General features: G+C 41.2%; 1 protein-coding gene across 9 annotated transcripts in view; it reads right to left on the reverse strand.

The window, feature by feature from the left end:
• Positions 1 to 24,944, reverse strand: part of RAPGEF1 (Rap guanine nucleotide exchange factor 1) — a 125,764-nt gene that overhangs the window by 67,178 nt on the left and 33,642 nt on the right. For 8 of the 9 annotated variants that reach the window (XR_004648471.1, XM_034793573.1, XM_034793572.1 and 5 more), the window contains exons 2-3: positions 6,914 to 7,053; positions 471 to 649 (exon numbers count right to left, since the gene is read on the reverse strand). Coding sequence is in view for 8 of the 9 variants with exons in the window: in XM_034793573.1 (XP_034649464.1) it covers positions 471 to 649; positions 6,914 to 7,053 (319 nt within the window). In the remaining variant the exon portion in view is untranslated. Of the gene's footprint in view, positions 1 to 470; positions 650 to 6,898; positions 7,054 to 24,944 lie in introns of those variants that run through there. The other variant, XM_034793575.1, reaches the window with a different exon arrangement.

The following is a 24,944-nucleotide window of genomic DNA, read 5'->3' on the forward strand; positions in this document are numbered from 1 at the left end:
TGTCTGCCCTCATTGCTTTTGGCTTGCTAATGACACTAGCCCCAGTGAGAGCACAGCATCCGATGCAGAATCTCTGTGAATGTCAGCTGCCTGCTACCACGCAATGAACTTTCTTCCACTAAAAATCTCTGCTGTTTGGAACCAGGCCCCACATCCCTGTCCTCTCCCATTTCAAATTCACTTCTAGGAATCAATCATTCCTTCTTCTCACAAACCAACTCTTTTTGCTCTCTCTTTCCTAATCTGCAGTCCAATATCTGGTTTGTCTTATCTACTGTATGTTGTAGTCTCTTTGCAGCAGAGAATTTGCCTTTAGACTTATGTTTGAAAGGTGCCTTGTAAATCAGCCACTGTTTTTTACTAATAATTAGCAAGAGCAGCATTTCATGCCACTTGTGTGCCATGATTTTTCAAAAAAATACAAATTGCCTGGCGTTCCCCCATCACAATCCCCCCAAAAGGAAACTCACCTTTGCTGAATCCGTGGGTCTACTTGGACCAGCGGTAAGATGGCCTCCAGCACTTTACTTGCTGAACCTGGCAGCATCTCCAGTACTTTCTTGTCAATTGCCATTTTGTCCACAATGGTTTTAAAATAGCGCAATGCACTTACAACCTCCTTTTCCTTCTCCTCAAGCCAAGTTAAATTCTAAAGGAAAAAGGTTGGGGATAGAGGGGAAGAAGAGATTACAGAATGTCTTTTTTTTTTTTTTTTTAAGTTATTTTAATTCACCTGGTATACAGTGAAACCAACAATGCGCAATGATGTAACTTCTGCGTTAAGAGGCACACATGGGCTTTTCCTCTCCACAAACTTTTCCAAGTTTAATCTTCTTAGGAAAATAATCAGTATCTCATTTATTCACAGCAAAGATTTTGACTTTTTATTTTAATGGCCAAGTTCTGAGAAAGATTTTGGGTACAAACTGAAATTCAGCTCAGTCATTTTTAAGCAAAGCTCTCACCTTATTGATGAATTATCACACTGCTTTGGAGTCAGCAGAGACAAAGAGAGCCTGTGCTTTCCAGGTGAGACATGCACACATGCTAAGAGCAGATTGCAAGAATGATTCAAGGAAGGGGAGATGGCAACAGCTGGTTTCAGTACAGTAGGGATTTTTCCAATCTGATCACAACTCTATTTACTTGAATTAAGTAAGGGAATGGAAACAGTGTGTGCCCCATTTTTAAATCATAAAACAAAAATTATTTTCAAGTGGCCAATGGTTAGGAAACAACTCTGCTCTTTGAACCTTGCTGATCTTCCCTTTTGTGGGGGTTTAATAATAGAAAAAGATGCAATGCAGTGTAAACACATTCAGGGTAAAATTTTAAAACCTAAGTGATTTAGGAGCCTAAGCCCCATTGGGTTTCATTGGAAGTCGGGGGCCAGAATGATTTAGTTGCTTTTGAAAAATGTTACTCTGAGTCATTTTAGTGCAAGCCGTCATCCAACGAAAAAAGCGAGAGAATTAGATCACAGAACAGATCAGATCATAGAATATCAGGGTTGGAAGGGACCTTAGGAAGTCATTTAGTCCCTCCCCTGATTAATTTCATAATCAGGCAAACCCCCAAAACAAATAAGATCAAAACCAAACTCCTATATTTTCACTTCCATCACTGATATTTACAATGATAAATATGTGTCCAGTCTTATCCCAAGTAATCCTACTAACTTCAATAGGGCTACTCATGTGAGTAAGGGCTCCAGTCTCAGACCTTCCATTCATAAATAAAAAGTCCTATTCACTTAGCAATGCTGCTGGAATGAAGGAAATCATTCATTTTCCCATGGGGATGAACTGTCACACCACAAATGAGAGATTTTGGCATCAGTGAATGAATTGGGCAGGAATGAAGGGGTCAACTGGAAAAAGCTTAGAGAAAGCCTCCAACATCCTGGCACTCAGCAATTTTGGAAAAGGAAATTCAGAAGTGGCATATGACAGTTTAATGGAGTTCTGGTAAAGGATATTTTTTAAAGTTTGCCAGAGCGTGCCTAAGGGTCTATTACTGCTGGCAGTAAATTCCTGAGGGGGAGATCTAAATTAACTACTAAACATTGCTAGTAAAGGAGCAGAGAGCTTAACAGAGTCAGGTTTCATCCATTATCCCTTCAGCAAATTCAGCTTCAAGAATTAATGACCTATGGGCATTGTGTCCTCCCCATGTCCCTTCAGCTGTTAAACTGCAGCTTTCCTGAAAAACGGGGCCAGCAGACCAAACTACTTCGGATGAGACATTCGTAAGCAGCACTGGCTAGTAACATGAACTTGGTCCCTTAGCTTTATTTCAGCTGCTATTCTAACTGACCTGACCTTACAGAAGGCAAGCTTAAATTTCCATGCATGTTGTAGCATCATTAGGCAAGTTCTAACACAAACTTTTATTATTATTTAATACCTCTTATATAGCAACTTTTAATCAGTTGATCTTAAAGGGCTGTGCTAAGGAGGTCAGTACCATTATCCCCATTTTACCGATGGGGAACCTGAGGCACAGAGGTGAAATGACTTGTCTAATGTCTACCAAAAGGCCAATGGCAAAACTGGGAATAGAACTTATGTTCCCTTAGGCCCAGTCCAGTCCTCTATCCCCTTAGCAACTCTGCCTCCTTTTCTTCTTTATCCTCTTGCACCACCAGGTGCATAGGGTGTCCACCAGTTTCCAGAGCTACCAAGCACATCCCTCCCAGTTGGCAGATGAGGAAGTGTCCACAGCGCGGAAAAATGAATAAGGAACTGTGGACCGAAGGTTGTGCATGGGGCTGATAACCCTATCACATAAAACAAACTTACCACAGAAACAAACATCAGGTGTCATATTGGTATGCAGCAGGCTGGAACAAGAGATCAACTTCATGTGAAGAATATGAAACCAAATCCATCAACATGACACTCAGAAGCCTGAACAGACCAGCACAAGCCCAAAACAAATGGTGGAAACTCTGTCTCCCCTGGGGTTAATTATAAATCTAGAGACGAGGAATAATGGGCAATGATGTGTACAGAGAGAGCTGGTGGGATGGATATTGATTAATGCTCCTAAAATGTCTAAATGCTCCAAGGCATTATGAGCTTAGGCTCATCCGCCAAATATCCCTACAGTCAAGGTGGGTGAGTCGGGGTTCCCATCCTTATTGCTGCAGGGCACTTGAACTAAGCTCTTATTTCAAATTCCACTTGTGGTGGACCTGCCCCATAAGTGAACTTCTACTGGCAAGAGAGCAGATAGATCTACAATGGCTGCAATTACTAAAACAGCAGTTCCACGTGCTCCACCAATTTCCATTTGGGGCATTAAATTGGATGGATTTACTACTCAGCCAAACCAATAAGTCCCTTCACCCCCACACTTGACTGACACATGCAGATATATCATTGCATGATTTTGGAAGGTTTCCCTTAAATAATCATTACAAATGCATTATGTATGAGCTACAGCTGACCTAGAAAGGGTTAGGCACTCAGATATTTTGGTGATGAGCACAGTGTAAGAACCTATATAGAACTGAATAGGCTACAGTGACAGCATACATTTGACTATTATATCTGGAATAAACCATCCTTTTAATACTTGGATAGGTTTTTGCTATATTCTTGAATTTACACTTAATCTTTTGGTACTGTTGCTTCGACTCTAGCTAGATTATCTACTGTAAGTGTGTAGGAGACTTAGCCGCAGGATTTAAAGAAACAGAGTACATGCATAGATATGAAATCTACTCAGTCAGATCTGTCTTTTGACATCATGTATCTTAGAAAAATCTCTCATTTGTCAGCTTCTCCTTATATTTCATCTAGACTCTGTAATAATGACCCAGGGCACCCTTTCCTCCCCCCACAAAGCTAATCAGTTGGCTACCATCAAACTAATCAATTAGCTGGAGACAGTCATTAAAATGGATTAGGACTGAGCCAGAGATCAACATTTCACAAGTCACAAGGTTTACAGTTTAAATGCAGACCAACAATAGCCAATTTACCCAACATGAACAGCAACTCAGCTATCTTTCCTATTGAGCAATTACTGCAAGTGAGATTTATTTTCCCCATAATGCAATTCCAGCACCTAGATTTGTAACAAATATTTTCACATGTTCAGCAGATTCCTGGTCAGTCATTCCCCAATATTGCTCTCTCAGCTCTTTGGGGGAAATAATGCAGAAGAAACTTGCCTTTCATTCATATGCAAATATATATATTTTTTCTATTTCGAATATGTTTTAATCTGTTTGTGGTCAGATATCAATTAAAAGGAAAGGCTATGACACTGTTTTACATGCATGTCAGTGAATCAGTCAATACAAATAAAATAGCGCAAATTCTCCCCAGTAAATAGCCCACTGGATTGTACACAGAGCTCAAAAATGCTCTGCATAATAACCCTTTGAACTAGTCACTATGTATTAACTTTTTTATAATCTCCTTGGAATAAATAATATAATCTCTAAGGAGGATTCGACAATTAAAAAAAACAAAACAACCATTGTGGAATAGACCATATTCTCTTATTAGTCATATTCTGCTCTCTAGATATCAGATTTACTTTCAGTACAACTTATTCTGCTTGTCAGTCTTCTCTCTTTTATCTCCTAGCCCCCTCTGTTCTGTCCACCAATGGAAAGGCTCAGTTGAGAAAAAAATTACAGAGATTTTTGGAAAGCAATTTTTTTCCCATTTACAGAATGGTTACTGCTCTAATGGACACCTAAAGTAAAAAGTTATATCATAGAATTCAATGGCAGAGCTCCAATATGAGTAGGACCTGGTAGCATCACCACAGTGGGGGCCCAGATGAGTCCCCATAATAAACCTCCATTTGCCATGGCCATTACATTCTTTCAAAGCTGAAACTTGGCAGATGGTTGCTTTTTTAAGACAACTATTAGGACTGGTTTGGATTTTTCTGTGCTGGTGTCACAAAGATTTCTTTGGTTTCTGTACAATTTGGGACCTGCATGAAAATTTGCACTTTCTTGGCTGCAGGGCACCACATAAGTACCAATACATTTTCATCTTAGCAAGGCAGCTCTCAAGGATGATTGTAAACAAGCTGCCCCCATCTCTCTCTCTCTCTCTCTCTCAAGTAATAGATTGTACCCTTTTCTCAACAAGAGGGCTGCTACAGGCCCATTCCTTCCTTCTTTCACTCTGAGGATGAGTGAGAACCCTGAAGACCCTCATAATTTCCCCTGCTTTACAACTCCTCTCCTCAATAGTGGACGTATCTCCCTTTTAAGCCAGTGACCCTCTCTCAACAGTCTGCTGTGAATGCTCTAGCACAGGGGTGGGCAAACTTTTTGGCCTGAGGGCCACATTGGGGTTCCGAAACTGTGTGAGGGCTGGGTAGGGAAGCCTGTACCTCCCCAAACAGCCTGGCCCCCACTCCCTATCCGCCCCCTCCCACTTTCTGCCCCCAACTGCTCCCCTCAGAACCCCCAATCCTTCCAACCCTGCTCCTTGTCCCCTGACTGCCCCCTCCCAGGTCCTCCCGCCCCTAACCACCCACCCGGGACCCCCACCCCCTATACAATGCCCCCCTGCTCCTTGTCACAACTGCCCCAACCCCTATCCACAACCCCGCCCCCTGAGGCGCCCCCCCCCGGGACTCCCACACCTATCCAACTGCCCCCTGCTCCCTGTCTGCCCCCCCGGGAACCCCTGCCCCGATCCAACCCCCCTACTCTCCACCCCCTTACCATGCCGCTCAGAGCACCAGGACTGGCAGCCGTGCTGCCCAGCCGGAGCCAGCCACACCACCGTGCTGCTGGCAGGAGCTCGCAGCCCCGCCGCCCAGAGCGCTGGCGGCAGGGCAAGCTGAGGCTGCAGGGGCAGGGGGACAGCAGGGGAGGAGCCAGTGGCTAGCCTCCTGGCCAGGAGCTCAAGAGCCGGGCAGGAGGGTCGCGGGCCGCAGTTTGCCCGCCTCTAATCTAGCACATCTTCCCAAGATGCAGACACCCTGCCTCCACTGCAAAATCCAGCCCAGAGAATGAAAACCCGTCTTCCACATGGTGATGAAAAGTACTAGGATACAATTACCTTATCTCATTTTTAGACACCACTCAACCCCACTGTATAAATCCTACTGTACCTCACTAGGAATAAACCAAACAAGTTAGCAAAGGTGGTATGGTACACTGAATTGGTCTCTCAACAGCAACTGTGGGGCTTGCAAGTTACCACAAGTAATCCCAGTTGTTCTTAATAACCTGGGACTGAATTCTACACCTGAAACCTGGAAATCTCAGCAATTCTAGAGCTAAATTCTTCTGTCTGCTCAACCAGGTGAGAATGAGAGAGGAGGCAATACTTTGGTAGCCAACTGGCTATTGCCTCCTGAAAGAAAGGCAATCTCAGTTCTTATAAGGCTTGAAATAGCTAGCTTAGGTTTGAGGAAGGGTGGGCTGAAAGTCAGCAGCTGTTTGAATACATCTGTTTGACTCACTCTGTTGAGGTCACCAGAGATTGAGGACATCTTTGGACAGGCTTCAAGGATCTGCTTGCATTTTAATGGAACACACCCTGAAGTCAGGCAGTGTTTTGGAAGTTGTAAGCATAACTATAGGGTGTGTGTGTATGGGGAGGGAATGTCAGGCCATAAACTGCATTCCATAACGAGTCATTTCAATGCTCATGGAAGAAACATTCATCAAGAGCTCAAAAGGAAAGTTATGTGTGTCTCTAGTCAACTAGATACACTACATACAAAGGACCATCTATATGGTTATTCTGGAAAGGAGCTCTGAAGAGTACCTCAGGAAACTAAAATTCTTTGAAGGAAAAACAGCCCCATGCACTGAGAGCAACATTGCCAGAGCAGCAGATTTCAGTATAGTTACAGTACAGACTATTCAACAGGCAGGGAATTGGCAAGACTGTAACCAAGACAGTACCATTCAGCTGCTTACTTTGTTCACTGGCTTCTCTGGGGTTTTCACTGTCAGGTCAGCCTGTTTTCCTTTCTTTGATGGCGTTCGCTTTATTTTTGGTGAATGAAACTTGTCCATCAACTTCATGGTGAAAGAGGAGAGATGGGAGCGCTGAGAATCTGGAAAGAAGCACACACAGATGCATTATTAGGCTGGAGTAGATTTTTTTGGGAACAGGCAGGTTGTGCTACAAAATTATCTAGAAGAGCAGACTGTGAATACAAAAACAGCACTGATAAATGTATAGAGTGATGTGAATTCTAACTATATTTCCGAGTGTAATAACCACCACCATTCTCTGTTTCGCCCCAGACCACAGCTATTCTAAAATGCAGAGAAAAAGACATTGGGGCTGCTTTTCCTCTTCTACATCAGGATCAGAGTAATAACGATAGCTACTTCTTATACAGCGCATTTTTATCAGTAGATCTTAAAGTGCTTTACAAAGAATGGCAATACCATGACCCCAATTTTACAGATGGGGAAACTGAGGCACAGGAAGTGACTTGCCCAATGTCACCCAGCAGGCCCGTGGCAATGCTGGGAACAGAAGCAAGGTCTCTTGAGTTCCAGTCCATTTGTCTATCCCCTAGGACACATGGCCTTTGAATGGTTTTGTATGAATAGTTTGTCCAGAAACCTGGATCTTCATATCTCCAAAGGATTTCAGTTGAAACAGTGGCCTACATGTCAGGGTGGACCATTAGAACACAAGGAGTAGATTGCTTCCAGACATGTACACCCTAAAGTAGTTTAATTAGAGGACTGAGTAAAGTAGTTTCCTCATAGGAGGACACATTTTTCATTGGGGAAATCAACTTTTTTTCAGGTTTGTGAATGTCTGAAAAATGGAAGGCTCAAAGATCTATGATGCTGTCACACAGATTTTCTGATGAGAGTTTTTTTTAAACTGTTTAGCTGTGCTGCTAAATAGAACAGCGTTTATAAGCTGCCTTCCTGGCAGTGAGCAACTTGGATTGTACTTTGAGCAAACAGCATTTTAATAGGAAAGGTATGAATTGCTCTTGCAATGAGCCAGACAACTCAGACAGCAAACAGTAAACTTGCCTTCAAGTACATTATCTGCAAAAGTAAACCCTTTCCCAAGCCCTTTTGGCTTATCTGGGAACTGACTGCATTGATCGTAATGAAGAACAGCGACATCTCCCACGTGTGTAGTGCTGCACCTTCTCGTTAGCGTGGAGACTACAAATAGACTAGGCTGCTGAGTCAAATCTAGCATTCAGCAGCTAAATACCACAGAGCTGCATTAGCACTGCTGCTACATTCAGAAAGCACTAACCACAACTCAGGGGAAAGAACCTGGGCTTACCACCTCCCTTTAAAGAGAATTAAGCATTACTAACTATCATCAGGAAGGCAGATTTTAGTCTCTTCTGTTCCCACCATCACCAGAGCAAAAACTCCAACTAATGAAGTCATGTGTCACAATTTTACAGGCACCCTGTTAGCTGATGCTCAGTGGTCCCTGGTTACCATCTATTCTAGTAGAGTAACTGGATCTCTAGTAGCTGCCTCCGGTCAGTACTTAAGTCTGAACACAAATGTGCCACTCCACACAGCATTCTAGGGACACTATCAGGCCACAAATACATGCTCTGTAGAAATAAGCTTTTACAAAACCTCAGACCAAGAGAAATATTTCAATCAAATTTATCTTAAAAACCTCAGTAAAAATTGGGTCCCCCCAACATACAGACACACACACACTCTGTAGTGTGTGCAACCTAAACATTACAGCATGCTTGCTAGTGCAGGAGAAACTGAAATTGACTAGACAAAGTAGGCGAGAAAAGTGAGAAACTGACCAGTCTATGCTCCTTGTCCAAGTTCATAAAGTTGCAAAATATAAAGCAGCATATATGGTGAAAAATAAAATTTAGCATCAGAACATTGCAGGAATTTTTTTAAACTTAAGGCTCTTCCTATTTTTCAAATTTAGGTACTTAGTACAGGCATCCAAACCCAGATTAAGCAGTTTAAATAAAAGTGGACTAATTATCAAAGTTGCTGAGTCCACTCAGCTCCCATTAATTTCAGTGGGTCATCAGCATCTCTGACAATCAAGCCACTTATTTAGGTGCCTAATCTTAACTAATTAAATTTGAAAATTTGGACCTAAGTTATTAGGATTTTAAAATGTCCAGTGTGTCTTTGAATGGTCCATAAAAACATCTTTCAACTTTCCAGCCTCATTTTCATATACCAATTAATTCAATCAATAAATGCAAAGTAATGCATGTTGGAAAACATAATCCCAACTATACATATAAAATGATGGGGTCTAAATTAGCTGTTACCACTAAAGAGAGAGATCTTGGAGTCACTGTGGATAGTTCTCTGAAAACATCCAATGTGCAGCGGCAGTCACAAAAGTGAACAGAATGTTGGGGATCATTAAGAAAGGGATAGATAATAAGACAGAAAATATTATATTGCCTCTATATAAATCTATGGTATGCCCACATCTTGAATACTGCATGCAGATGTGGTCGCCCCATCTCAAAAAAGATATATTGGAATTGGAAAAAGTTCAGAAAAGGGCAACAAAAATGATTGGGGTATGGAATGGCTTCCGTATGAGGAGAGATTAATAAAATTGGGACATTTTAGCTTGGAAAAGAGATGACTAAGGGAGAGTATGATTGAGGTCTATAAAATCATGACTGGTAAGAAGAAAGTAAATAAGGAAGTGTTATTTACTCCTCCTTATAACACAAGAACTAGGGGTCACCAAATGAAATTAATAGGCAGCAGGTTTAAAACAAATAAAAGGAAGTATTTCTTCATAGAACGCACAGTCAACCTGTGGAACTCTTTGCCAGAGGCTGTTGTGAAGGCCAAGACTATAACAGGGTTCAAAAAAAGAACTAGATAAATTCATGGAAGATAAGTCCTTCCATGGCTATTAGCCAGAATGGGCAGGGATGGTGTCCCTAGCCTCTGTTTGCCAGAAGTTGGGTATGAGAGACAGGGAATGGATCACTTGATCCATTAACAGAAAGAGCTGGACGTTTTCTTGTTATATCTTCTAAGTTAAGGCTCATGATATCTTAAAGACACCTATAAACATTTAAGTATTTAAAGACTTGGTGCCTGTGGGAAAATATTTTGTTAATACAGTTAGTTGCATAAAAACTGCATATTTTTAAAAATAATTCATTTGCTTTTGCTGCAGTATTTTATGGCAACACAACTGGTTGCTGTGGAAACAATTAGGATGTTACCAACAGGTCAGAACTTCAGACTGGAAGTTGGCATTAGAATAAGAGGAACTCCTCTTTAAAACAAAGACACATGACAACTGGATGTGGTCCTATGTGGGGAGAGGGGAATATTCTGAAGAGAAAGAAAAATTCCTAAGGGTATGGTAGGTTGGCAGAACTGTTCTCCAATCAGGTGTTTTTCAAAGCGTATCCCATGCCACCAGCTGCTGTTTAATTTCTGTTTTTTAAATCCACCGAGGAACACAATGATCCCTGGCTGTTGCAGGCAAACCCAGACATACATCAATCGACCTGAAATATCGCTCAGAGCAGCTGGCATCCTGACTTAGCAACAATTTACGTCACTGCTTTACATCCACGGGGGTCTCCCAACTCTTAAACACTCCCAGCCCCCACAGAGTGCTCAAGGTCGCTGTGGGCAGCAATTCCCAACCGCTTCAAGAATGCTTTTGTTCTTTACTTTTGCAAAGACACCAGTGGTATCTAATTTGCACAGCATGTCAGGGTTTTACACACATTCACATGTGGCAGGAGAAGGCATGGATCACAGTCCTTTAAATATTCAGGCAAACACTGCAATTAGAATAATTAATCTAGAGGGAAAAGAATGGTAGTGGCAAGAGAATGCATCTCTGACTCCTCCACCATTGAGAGGCAAGGATCCTATTTAAATGAGTATCTGAGGGGGAGCCGTGTTAGTCTGGATCTGTAAAAAGCGACAAAGAGTCCTTTGCTCCAATACATCTGTTAGTCTATAAGGTGCCACGTGACTCTTTGTCACTATTTAAATGACCTAAATCAGCGGTTTTGTTAGCTTAAGTCAGATGATATTCAGCAGCTACAGGCCCTTATGATGCCCTACTTTGAAGATCGTAAACAATGCAACTTTTATTTCCTACCTGGTCTTTTTGTCTACAATGAGCATGTTTCCTAACTCACCTGGTCGCAAGATTTTGCTGCATTTATGTTTAAGTGAATGGCTCACACACCAACCCCCAATACTCTCTTACATTCAACAAAATTTTACTTACCACTTAGAATATCACTTTTTACATTCAAAGCACTTTACAAATGTATCTAATTTATCTTCGAATACCTATTTTATCCCCATTTCATAGATGGGAAACTTGGGCATGAGATGGTCAAGTGACTTGCCCAATCAAACCACAGAGGGGAGTCAGTGTTGGAGCTGCAATTAGGATGCAGAACTTCTTGATTTCCAATTCTATGCTAAAACACTTGGATTATACTTCTCGCCACACTCTCGTAAGTCCAATTGAGGTTATTCATACACTGAACAGTGATAAATGTTTACTGTCTCTCAGGAGCTGTCACTTTTCAAATAGACATATTGGTCCAGTATTATTTGTACAGTCTACATTTTCTCAATGAGTTGCATATGTGTGGAGTGTCAAAAGAGAAATTATGCTTAAGTAGCAACAAATAGGAATGCACTGGCTCAGAAGGATGTAAGTTAACAAGGCTTTTACAAATGCAGGCAAAAACGCCAAAGAAAAAAAGCACAGTTGTGTAGGACTTACTAGATCTGCTATCGTGGAACTGATCTGCTTTGAAAAATCCTTTTACTTTTACTCACTTCAGTACTAAAATGTCTAACATGTCCTATGGCTCTCTAGCAAATAGCTGAAAGAGAAGAGCATATTAAGTGGTTTGAAAATGTACATGGGAGAACAGGAAATGATCATGGCAGTGAGCGGATGAAACACTGTCCTCCTGCACTTGGTTCACCTACCTACAATATTAAACTACTTAATACATAAGTACCTGAGCTCCGGTGCCACTTCTTTGAACTATTTGCTGAAGTGCCACAGGATTTGCTAGATGTTTCATCCATTTAAAATGACTCTAGGATATTGCACTCACCCCTATTAAGCACCTGCAATACCAGCACTGAACTTTTGAACCTCTCTTCCCCTTTTGGTGCATAGGAGTGGGGTATTCTGTACTACTTGATATGGCGCATTCAAATGGCTTCAAAGCTAATGGGAAAAAGTCAGGGTAAGAAAGCTGGATGGAACTATTACAACTGGAGGGGAAAAACACAATCAAATCAGAGGAACTGCTGGTTTTCCATCCTCTCCCATTTCATTTGTCTGGAGAGTTCGCTGCTGCTGCTCAGGTCTTAAACCAAAGGAAAAATAAACCTTCAAAATTATTTTGCTGTGGATTCATGTGTCTCGACTTCTGACTGGCCGTTTTAAAACATCAATCCTTCCATTGCTAATTCCATCTTCCTAGTAAAGAGAAACCTTGCTCTGTTGGGTTTGAACACGCGCCAGCTGTTGAGTCATGGTCTTGCCGCAGTTTTAAAGCCAGTCTCCCCCACATCGGCACGTGTCTGGGTTCTGACCACACACAAAACCTTAGAAAGCTCACGCGATATGAGTGTGCTCTAAGTGTCTTTGGAGCCAGGTGCAAATGGAACATCTCGCAAATCCCCACCCTTTAAATTTTCATCTGATGCCTTAACACAGGGACCCTAGGTAGGAAGGTTGGTCTGTCTAGGTGACGGTCTTGTTGTGTGGGCTGAGAAAGGCAACACCGTCAGCTTGAACAAACTTGTGATGCTTGCCAATCTGCTGACAGAATGTTACATCTCATGAGGAAAGAACTGCTGATTTTAAACTACAGAGGATTAAGAGGTGCAGGAAAAGACAGAGATGAATCAGTCTATGTGCTGAATGTAGCTGTGACCAAACTAGACTCTGCTGAAGGGGAGATTACTAGTCAAAGCCCTAGTTCTGTAACATCACTAGAATGGAAAGATGAAGACATTCCACTTGGGCTCAAATGAATGGTAGAAATTAGGGCTGTCAAGCGATTAAAAAAAAAAAAATCGTGCTGTTAAACAATACTAGAATACCGTTTATTTAAATATTTTTGGACATTTTCTACATTTTCAAATATATTGATTTCAATTACAACACAGAATACCAAGTGTACAGTGCTCAATTTATTTTTGATTACAAATACTTGCACTGTAAAAAACAAAAGAAACAGTATTTTTCAATTCACCTAATACAAGTACTGTAGTGCAATCTCTTTATCATGAAAGTTGAACTTACAAATGTAGAATTATGTACAAAAAAACCCTGCATTCAAAAACAAAACAATGTAAAACTTTAGAGCCTACAAGTCCAATCAGTTCTACTACTTGTTCAGCCAATCGCTCCGACAAACATTTGTAGAAGATAATGCTGCCTGCTTCTTGTTTACAATGTCACCTGAAAGTGAGAACAGGCGTTTGCATGGCACTGTTGTAGATAGTGTCGCAAGATATTTACATGCCAGATGCACTGAAGATTCACGTCTCTTCATGTTTCAACCATTCCAGGGGACATGTGTCCATGCTGATCATGGGTTCTGCTTGATAACCATCCAAAGCAGTGTAGATTTTCTTTTTTGGTGGTTTGGGTTCTGTAGTTTCAGCATCAGAGTGTTGCTCTTTTAAGACTTCTGAACGCATGCTCCACACTTCATCCCTCTCAGATTTTGGAAGGCATTTCAGATTCTTAAATCTTGGGTCGAGTGCTGTAGCTATCTTTAGAATTTTCACATTGGTATCTTCTTTACATTTTGTCAAATTTGCTGTGAAAGTGTTCTTAAAACGAACATGTGCTGGGTCATCATCCGAGACTGCTATAACATGAAATATACAGCAGTATGTGGGTAAAACAGTAGGAGACATACAATTCTCCCCCAAGGAGTTCAGTCACAAATTTAATTAACACATTTTTTTTTAACAAGCGTCATCAGCATGGAAGCATGTCCTCTGGAATGATGGCCGAAGCATGAAGAGGCATATGAATCTTTAGCGCATTTGGCACATAAATATGTTGCGACACCAGCTACAATGGTGCCATGCAAATGCCCGTTCTCACTTTCAGATGACATTGTAATTAAGAAGTGGGCAGCATTATCACCCGTAAATGTAAACAAACATCTTTCTCTTAGCGATTGGCTGAACAAGAAGTAGGACTGAGTGGACTTGTGAGCTCTAAAGTTTTACATTGTTTTGTTTTTGAATGCAGGGTTTTTTTGTACATAATTCTACATTTGTAAGTTCAACTTTCATGATAAAGAGACTGCACTACAGTACTTGTAATAGGTGAATGGAAAAATACTGTTTCTTTTGTTTATCATTTTTACAGTGCAAATATTTGTAATAAAAAATAATACAAAGTGAGCACTGTACACTTTGTATTCTGTGTTGTAACTGAAATAGATATATTTGAAAATGTAGAAATACATCCAAAATACCTACTGAATTTCAGTTGGTATTCTATTTTTTAACAGTGCGATTAATCGCGATTAATTTTTTGAATCGCGATTAATTTTTTGGAGTTAATCATGAGTTAACGACGATAATCACCAGTCCTAGTAGAACTAAAGCCAAACATTTAAGGTGCTGGTGAATTCCACCAACTTAACTCAGCTGCGTGTGACTTACCCTAAAGTCAAAGTGAAAGTTCTAGCACTCTACAGATCAGTCACTACAGTCCTTCCAGCCTCCCTTATATCCTTCACTCACACACAGTATGAGTAAGGCACTGTTAGGAGTCTGATTTGTCAGAGCATTTCAGAGAACAGTTACAGATATTTCAAAAACAGGTGTGGGATTTTTTTATTTTTTTTTTAAAGGCACTTTACTGTGGCATAGATCAATCATCAAGACAACTATGTTGGACTCGCAGGGACTTGCAATTAAAATGTTCAGCTTATTTAGCATCTGAATCATATCATGCAAACAGATAATATGGTTGTTTTTAAAAAAAAGAACCCCCTCCCCCCGAGTTTTAGAATAGACAAAGCCTTTAAAAAAGGTTAAAGTTCAGTCTTCAATTTCAGATTCAAAGCAGTCCTTAAAACTCAGAACTTTATAAAGAATGAAGATGTCCTTACAATCTTATTCCACTCAGGTCTTTTCTGGGAGGACATACTTAAAAGCCACCAGATAAAGCCAGAGGGTCTCTCTCCCCGTGTCGTAATGAAGCTGTTGCACACATTTCTAACTGTTTCTGCCATTTATGCCAGGGGTCCTTCAAACACAGAAGTGACTTGTGTCATGAATTATGCAATGATGCCCATTAAAATAGCATTTTTCTCCCTGGGCACAGCTCAATCATTTGCAAAAGGCAAAGACAAGTAGCATGGCTTCAAGTTAACTCTGACTCATAGGGACTTTGTGGGTATGTTTATACTGCAAAACACCGCACATTGCGTCTCAGAGCCTGAGTCAATTGACTTGGGCTCATGGGGCTTGCAGTGAGGGACTAAAATAGCCATGTAGATGTTCCCACTTGGTCTGGAGCCCAGGCTCTGAAACCCACCCTCTGAGACTCACTGCTCTGAAACCCATCCTCTGAGACTCACCAGGCTCTGAGACTCACTGCCATAGAAGTTTCGCTGGTTTGTTTGTTTTTGCAGTGTAGACATACCCTAAGAGTTCTGAAGCAAAAAAATAATTAGGCAGACACTTCAAAATGCCTGTCCAGTTGGCACTGTAATGCACTGTCATATTAGAGACAATGGTGGTTGGGAGCCCTCTCTGGATTAGACTTTCCTAGAAGAGTAAACCCACTTGACCCTCTCTTCTCTAGATCCATCTCTGCTGTCACCACTACAAGAAATCAGCCAATTTAGGATGGCTAGACTCAGGGGCAGGTAAAAAGATTTGGAACTTTACCCATCTATAATAAGGAAAAAATTGCAAAATTTATGGATGTATCAACATTATCTATATTTGATTATCATTGCCCACAACCCTTAATGGGTCACTTATCTTTTTAGATTATAAACTCTTTGCCAGGGGGAACTGTGTCCATATATATTCGTAAAGTATATAGTGTAATGTAACACTATATACTTTGAAAGGCTCTGAAACAAGGCCTCTTTGGTCCTTGAGCAGAAGACTATATATTTTCACAGCCTTGATGATAGAGAGGAAGAACTGAAGAGCTACAGGATGCACATGACTTGCAAGGAAGAAAAAAAACAACAACAGTTGAAGATGATGAACATAAACATGGACCGGACTAACATCTGTTCTCCATTCTTTCAATAGGGCCATTCATCACTTCATTCTGATATTGTGGGGGAGACTGTTTTTACAGTTATGGTTCACATCCCCCATCTCTGTCAGTCTCCCAGGGATGTTCAGGAATGTAATAATTATTATCACGTCATGCCTGTATGGTGCCTTACATTTTCAAAGGCCATCAGACGGGGTGTCGATTGCTGTGGAACTAGGACTAGGACGTACGTTTTTAATCTGAGAACATTTCACCACTCTCTCATTGACTCATCACAGCAGCCTGGTCTCATAGCAGTTATAAGCTAGTCTCTCCTTCCCCTGGTGTTTGCCGCCGGGCCGAGGGACTGAGGCAAAGAGTATTCTTAAATGAAAAGGGGGCCCAGCAGATTTGAAAAAAGCAGGGAGGGTCCTACATAAACCAGGAAGTTTGCCCACCCTAACCTTTGTACCTTAGGTGGAGCTGTTTGTAAGCTGCCATAAGTCTCTCTCCAGGGAAATTCTGTGTTAGGAGAGCTGCCAAGGCTCAGAGGAAAAGGTGGAGGAGAAGCTGCTTTAGAATTCAAACAACACTGATGGAGTGTTAAAGGAACTTTTCCTTGAACATCACGTCACCTTCTAAGCAGCCAGCATTTCGAAGCAGAAAGACCAATTGCCCTTTTTCTTTCTTGGCAATGTTACAGTGAGCGGCCATAAACCAGTGAGCATTAATGATGTGCAGTGACAGCACACAAACTTCTATGGAAAAGGGAGGCTCCGGTCCTCAGCTGGCCAGGCAGTGTTCAGTGACTCACAGGCTTCGTTATTTTTTATGCCGCCCTCTAGGGCCTCCAGAGGAAGTGAAACATTTTTATTGGTCAGGGAACACACTTTGATTTTGATTTTTTTCCTAAGCCACCATGAATGAGACATCTCCAGCTGCATGCACCTCCTGGGGAAAGACCTCACAGGGCATGCAAGGGGACTGGCGAGGCAGACAGAGCAACCCATCGGCTCAGCCACATCTCGACAGCAGTGAAAGAAACTGGATCATAATCAACATCATTCATTTTACAGCACAACCCTTCTTCCATTCAGATTTCTATTTCCCTCACTCAGTAGCAACTCAGCAGGTTGGTAGGAGGAGATGATCCAAACCAAGTAGCAGGTTAGGAGTCTGATTGACTATCTCATCTTTACTGAAAAGTCATCTTTTAGCCTGAAGGATCTCAACAGAGACCACTTTACCCACCTCTGAAATGCAGACACACAGGGTGGGGCATAATAGCAATACTACTCAACAGGTTAAGTCAGGAAATGAAGAAGAAAGGTATCCATCTGAAAATGCAGAGGGAATTCAGATAGGCAGAATGTAACTACTCAAGTTTGAATTTATCTAGCACACTAGAACTAGCCCGACTTCTCTTTCAGAAAAGTTACATGGGCTTTTTATCGATAAAAAGTGGTTAGGACATTAGCTTTACCTTGAGTCAGAAAAACAGCACCTCCAGCAGATTGGTTTGATACTGACTCATAAGGAAAGATATCATCTATTGAATCAGTAGCAACTCTTTCTGCAGTATCTGATCATTCCCTGGCCACTTCCCAGACACTTACTGAATCTGCACAACCCCCCCAAGGCTGTGAGAACAAATGGGATCACAACATTGGTAATGTGGTCCATAACATCCCCTGTGCCAGCAACACTTGAAATACAACAGAAACGTAAGTCAAGTGCCCTACAATACCAGCACCACTGCTGTTGTTCAAGCCGTCCTTGGTCAATAGATAAAAACTTCTAGTGCTGCCTATTTACTAAGCACGACAGCCAATTTTACATTTAGAAAATCCAACATTAATGCAGAGATCATGCCAAATTGTGTATTGAGAAGGCGGTTTCAAACATTACAATGGCAGAGGAGCCCATTGCTTTGCTGTGTGCAAACAGGGCTTAAAATGGACCCGTTAACACTCCCTCTTGCACTCCAGCAGCTTTAAGAGAATATTTTCAAAATGACATGACAACAATTCAAACGTTTAAAAAGAGAGCTGGGTAGGCTCAGATTTGCACGTACACTATCCGAGTCGCACTCGTCCAAAAGGGGAAGGTTGTGAGCCACAGCTAAAACATCTCATTCAGATTAACGCCGGGACCAAAGAAAGGGCCACACCACAGAGCTTAAGTTAAAATTTCTCTTCCCCCTTTCGTCTCATACACATTTGTAGCCTTTACATCTTTGTTAGATTTTGGTTTCAGCCAGGTGGCTGTCTGGATGGAAGCTCAGAGCTGAAAGATTATATAAGCTGATGTTGCTGGAGCTGTTTATCTGTCTCCAAGGTTATGGAATGATGTCATTGGTGTTTCTCTAGACCAGCAAGCAGAGCTGCATTATTTCAGATGCTTTGGGAATAGCATAATTGCTAACAACCTGCCCAGAGGTTCAGCCGCTCAGATGCAAGGTAGCAAAGGTGAATCCTTCAGCTCACAGATGCCCTGAAGCATCAAATGTATACAATTCAACTCAGCCTGGTGGGTAACCTCAAGTCTCATTCACTAGGCGATGGGAACATGGAGAGTTGAAGCATATTTTAGTTATGTATATGGCACCAACATGATATTTTTAATATTAAAGGGACACAAGAAAAGTCCTTCTAATAATGCCCATCTGCAAATTAAATGTCTATTTTCAAGACAGAGTGGTGATGGTTTAGGCCAGTGGTTCTCAACTTTTCCAGACTACTGTGCCCCTTTCAGGAATCAGATTTGTTTTGCGTACCCCCAAAGTTTCACCTCACTTAAAAACTACTTGTTTACAAAATCAGACATAAAAATACAAAAGTGTCACAGCCACACTGTTACTGAAAAACTGCTTACTTTCTCATTTTGTCTGTATGAAATTTTAGTTTGTACGGACTTCGCTAGTGCTTTTTACATAGCCCGTTGTAAAACTAGGCAAATATCTAGATGAGCTGATGTACCCCCTGGAAGACCTCAGTCTACCCACAGGGGTACACATACCCCTGGTTGAGAACCACTGGTTTAGGCCTTGTCTAGACTGGCATTTAAAGGTCAGACCACTGCTCTTCTGCTAAATCTCCACTTGATATTATCTTGTCACTTAATACATACAAGTGACCAAAGATATATCAGGAAAATTAACTCCTCTTTTGCTGTTGTCATGGTTCATGGATCAAGCAGCCATAGATTCTGGACAAGTAAGAACAAAACAGAAACATCTTTCTTATAATGGGACATGATGCGTCTGTTCAGTAGGAGAGACAAGTATAGTTCATCTTTGGTGTTGTGCTTTATTATTTTACCCAGATATATCCTTTAGAAAAGTCAAACAACCAAACCCCTTATGTTCTTGAGGAAAGGAACTATGCACCAAGAAACTCCAGGGAATATGACTGGGTGAGAGGATGGGGAACCTGTGGAAAATCTCCTCCATGATTAAATCTTACAACTACTTTCATTACTAAAAAAAGAAAAAAGAGTGAGTTCTGATTATAAGCCCTACATTGACAGGTGTGGGGCTCTGTGACTTTTCAAAGTGGTAGTGGTGACTGAGTGATAAACTTAAAGCCTATTATAGCTCCAAGCGACCTCTCTCAAAAAACTGTAGATGCCTATAATAGCCAAAACGTCAGATCAGCTCCTCACTTTGTTCTGCCCCTGCCAAGTGATGCAAGTGAGTCTAAGGATGCTTCCAAAGAGGCATGGGACCAGGGAAGTCTCTTTTTTGCCTTTCATAGGTAATTGGGTTCTTAATGAAAATGTTTCCCATTAAGGGGTCCTCCAAAGTCTCCACACTTCAGTGGGCTCAATTTAACACTGCGTATGCTGTATGCAAAATCTTCTCTGATGAACCATTAGTGGATGCTTCAAGCAAACACTAGTGAGGCTGATGTGAGATTAAGGAAATACTCTCTTAGGATATGTCTACACTGCAAAGTTGTCGATAAAACTTTTGTCTTTCACGGGTACTTAAAAAAGTGCCCCTCCCGCGAAAGACAAAAGTTTTGCTGAGGCAAGTGGCAGTGTGAACAAGGCTTTGTTGGCAGGAGCACTCTTCTGCCGACAAAGTTAACGCTGCTCGCGGGGCTGGAAGTATTTTGTCAACAAAAGTGCCAACAAAAAGCATTTACACACGCTGACTTTTAACGACAAGGCTGTGTCGACACAGCCTTGTCGCTGAAAGCTGCGTGGTGTAGACAAGCCCTTATTTGAAAAGTCACCTAGTCTGTAGGTACCTTTTCTCTCTCCAGTTCCTGCAGGGCTCCAGGTCCCTATTATTGTACCAGAGTTTTCCCACAGCAAGCAGTTTGTGCAACTGGATGTAGGGTATTTTAAACCGATGCCTTTCTAGGGCAGATGCAGGCTCTGCAACAGCCATGTGGTTAATTGTCAGGCGTGTGAGGTGTGAATGTGTATTAAGTGTGAATGAGGTCTTCCTGACCATTAGGCATCCAAAAATGGAGTTGAAAAGAATCAAATTGGCTGCAGCACCTTCCAACCTTCCTACCCTCTCAGAAACCAACAATATAAAAGTGTGAAATGTAAATAATGGTTTGACTCAGCTGAGACTGTATCCTGAAAGTGTCTGCTGTGCTTTAAACTGGAGTTAGTCTGTATGTGGAACAGGAGGGGAAAAACACAGTTCCCTTTGTTAAAAAGTGTGAAATAAAAAAATTAGTTTAATAAATCTGTAGAGAAGGCAGAAAAGAAGGAGTTCCCCAAAAATAAATAAATGTTTAAAATACCATCTGAGCTCTGATGTGAAATCTCCTTTCGATGTTGAGCACAACATAGCGGAAATGTTCTCCTGTGGTGAGTAGTTGATTTGCTGAGATTTCACCATCAATGGCTGAAGTGTTTGGTTCCAGTCAAACCCTCTCTTTACCAGATTGCTGTTTCTACTAAAACTGCATTTTTTCCACCGTGAATGACTCTTTACATAGGAACATAGATGAGGCGAAGGTCTGAGAACCACAGATTCTGCCCCCTCCCATCTTGCAGGGATTCTGCCACGGCTACTATCTTGGACACAGTATTTTTCAGCTGATATGTGATTAGATAGTTACCCTAAAGCTGTGGCTTTTAAACTTCACTGGGCTACCACTCACTTCTAACAAAGCTTATTTCAGGACCTCCCTGACTTATGCCATTGCACACTATTCCAAAAATCACTTCTGCCCCTTGCTGCACAGAATGTAGTAAAATTACAGCTGCATGTATATTACTTTCAATTATACTTAGACTGAACACAATTTTTTGTTACAATATTGAAATGGAAAATTTGTGACTCACTGACTAGTCACTGTGAAGACTCTCACCTTACACACAAGCATGGATGAAATTTACCATTTACCAATATGAGGTGGCCACTTGTGAGGGGTTAACCCGAATTATCAAATGCACAGAATATTAAAATCATTCTCTATTTTTTAACTAGGAGATGCAGGATTTTGGCCTTGTAAGAGTGAAGTTGAGGGTACGTTTCTAAACAAACATACTCATGTTTTTTGAGCATTTGTATGCTGGAAGAGCAAAAAGTTAATTACATTAAGCTTTGAACAATCACCAGTTTTAATCTGACATAAATGGAATTGCTCTCTGGATGTGATGGAGGATAACGTGACCTCCCCTGACCTTTAACCCTCCATGTGCTGTGGTATCCTGCTAGCCACATGCTTGAAACCTTATCCTCTTGGCCTCCTATTAAATTCTATTTGTTGTTTTCTAAATGGAACTCCTTAGCTCCCAAAGAAAGCACTACCCAATGCACCACTAGCTAAAATTAGTATTGATCCACCCTTCAAGGTCTGGACCACAGAATTGCAACACAATTGTGTTTTGCATTTTTTAAGCATAAATAGCATAGACAATGCAGTGACAGTTACGATATTTCTTGCTGCTTTAGCAAAATCAAGTTTAAAGAAAAGCACAGCACGGAAGGATTTCTTAATTTATTTATAGCTGTGTGAAGGGCCCTTTGCCATAGGGTCTGGGTACAGTCTTTAACACACTTTCTCAGTGGGCAGATGGCATACTCTGCAGCCACCCTCACTACCACAAGGACACCCAGGCTGCAACACTGATTCAGGCAGATGTCTGACTAAATAAATACATCTTCTGCCATGCTCTGAAGACTGCCACACTCTAGCTCTTGAATAAGAATCAAGGATCTGACAGCAAGAATGTTTATTTTTAAAAGGTGGCAAGTGGCTGCTTCTCATAACCATTTATTAAACCTTTAACTGAAATTCTAGTGGCTGCTTCTCTAGTAGCCACCCTGAAGTCTTCACAGGTTTGGCTCTTGACTCTTGTATGATCAATATTTATGTACCCAGATTTTCCATGTATTTCTGCTGAGATCAGTCTGTCTCCATAATGGTATGTTCCTTTGTTTCTGCAAAGTTCCAGGACACATAATGCTATATCATATTCCTAGAGATCTGAGAAAACGCTTGATTTGGGCAGGAAACGGGAAAATTGCATGTGATTATCTGGGGCTTCTTTCATTTACTCACACACTTGCAACTCAACCATAGCCAGAGATACCCATGGCAATTCCAGTTCAGTGGTGAGATACGATAAAATAGAAACTTGTCACAAATAATGGATTACTGCTGCTAGTTAAATCTCAACCCATAATTCTCTGTGCAGTGGCATGAAGATACATAACTTAGACTCCATGAAATGCACTGAAATAGCCATAAAGTTAATATTGTTTCTAAAGTAAACCTGATATATGACTCCTGCCATGATGGCCTAGGACAGGCACTGCCACTCCTACAGCTAACAAAGATGCAGGCTAGTATTTCCTCTCCACTCTAGTCTGTTCTGTTCTATTAACATCTCTGCTTCCCATTGCTGGAGGCATTGATGCTTCAAATTGTGCTGATACAGGAAAAGGATTTCCTAGTGTTCATAGGCAGGCAATAAAACTGTGGGGTTGGTTGCAGATACCATCAGATGTTGGAGGGCACAGAATTGTGGAAACTGCCTTCAGCTTTTTACTTTGCTTAGGCGAAGGTTAATAAGGGTGTTAAAGACAGTTCCTAGACTGATTATATCAGAAATATCACACCTACTCTATTACAGTATCATCTTACACTTGTGCTGGTGTCTGTGTACACAGAAATGTATAGCTGATCCGGTGGGCAAGCAGTTTAGCAGTACTTAAAGCCAGCTTTCAGAGTGGTTTGCATAACCCTCCCACAATACTTTGCCTTGTTGCCTTCCCTCTGTAAGTGAATGTCATAAAAGAAGTTGGTATTCAGATTGTACTACCACCTGAGGGGATGATGCAGGTCTTGGTTACTGACTTTTTTCCCCCCCTTCTAATGTGAGCCTGCAGTTTGATGCATTAGAATTGCACAGACAAGTGGAGGATTTAATCCTGTAGACAGAATATCAATTCTTCAGCATCTCAGCCCAGAGGATACACTACTAGTCAGAACAATGTGGATCCTTTTCAGAACAGTCAGCTTATCTTTTAACAAAATGCTTGGAAACAGTTTTACCTTTTGATGCAACAGCCTTTAAGACGGGGTAGTCAATTACTTTTTGTCAAGGTCCAAATTTCTTGGTCTAGGTATAGTCAAGGACCAGACTCCAGAGAAAATAATATCAAAAAATAACAATGCAATGATAATAATAAGTACATAAAAAGATTTCGGGATCCATTCAAAAGCATCTGGCGGTCCAGATTTGGCCTGCGGTCTGCCTACGACTCCCTCTGCTTAAGAGTTAAAGTCAGACTCTCCTCTGGACTTCACCCCTTATTCTGCAAGCACTCCCCGTGAGACTCAAAAACACAAGGAGATGGAGTGGGGGATGGAACACCACATGTTGGAGAAAAGGTTTTCCAAGCTTTGGATTGATTTCGGGGAAAGCTATGAAGTGTAGTTTTATCAAAAATACCCAGACCCAGGAGAGGAGAGAGGTTTGGTTTTGCTATTCAAACTAAACATGTAAAGAGGCTGTAATTAGAGAAATAAAGATGCCTTGAATTACTACTGCCTTTTCCAAAGCAACTGGTACATGTACTGGATTGTCACTTTACACACATGCAACTTTTGGATATGAATGGATGAGAAGTATATATTCAAAGAACTGACTTATGGTGAACCAGATGATGGAAAATGGACAAAAAATGGGTTTGGAAACATTTCAGAGTTGACGATGGACCTATCTATGAATGGTGCTGTCTCAATTCTTGTATTCAGCACATAAACTTCATGGTAACTGGAATATTCAAGATGTACATATTGATCACAAGACCTTAAAACCATGTAGCATTGTTACAGAATGTTGGACACACACAGCTGCCAATCAAACGAGCAACAACCATATAGTAAATTATTTTAATGAAACAGTCAGAAAATAATAACCATGTTTCAAGTTGCCAACTACATTGACGCCAACAAACCAGCCAATCAGCCTCACCACCTGTAGCACATTGCTTGAGCAGCAATTTGGATGTTGTCGGAATCTCAAGTCATAAAACCACATTCTCAGATTATGAAGTAACAAGCAGAGTAAAAAAAAAGACTCAGATTGGAATGTCCACAAGTTCTCTTTGGTACAAAAGTAATCCATTAATTTTCTACCACCATTCAATCTACAAGGCCCATTTCATAGCATTACAAGCCAATAGAAGATTTTAATGATTATATGAACAATTTAGTTACAAATATTTTTTGGAGGGGGAGAAAACAAAAA

Source organism: Trachemys scripta, chromosome 17 (assembly GCF_013100865.1).
Source record: "Trachemys scripta elegans isolate TJP31775 chromosome 17, CAS_Tse_1.0, whole genome shotgun sequence".
In the NCBI taxonomy this organism is placed as follows: domain Eukaryota; kingdom Metazoa; phylum Chordata; order Testudines; family Emydidae; genus Trachemys; species Trachemys scripta.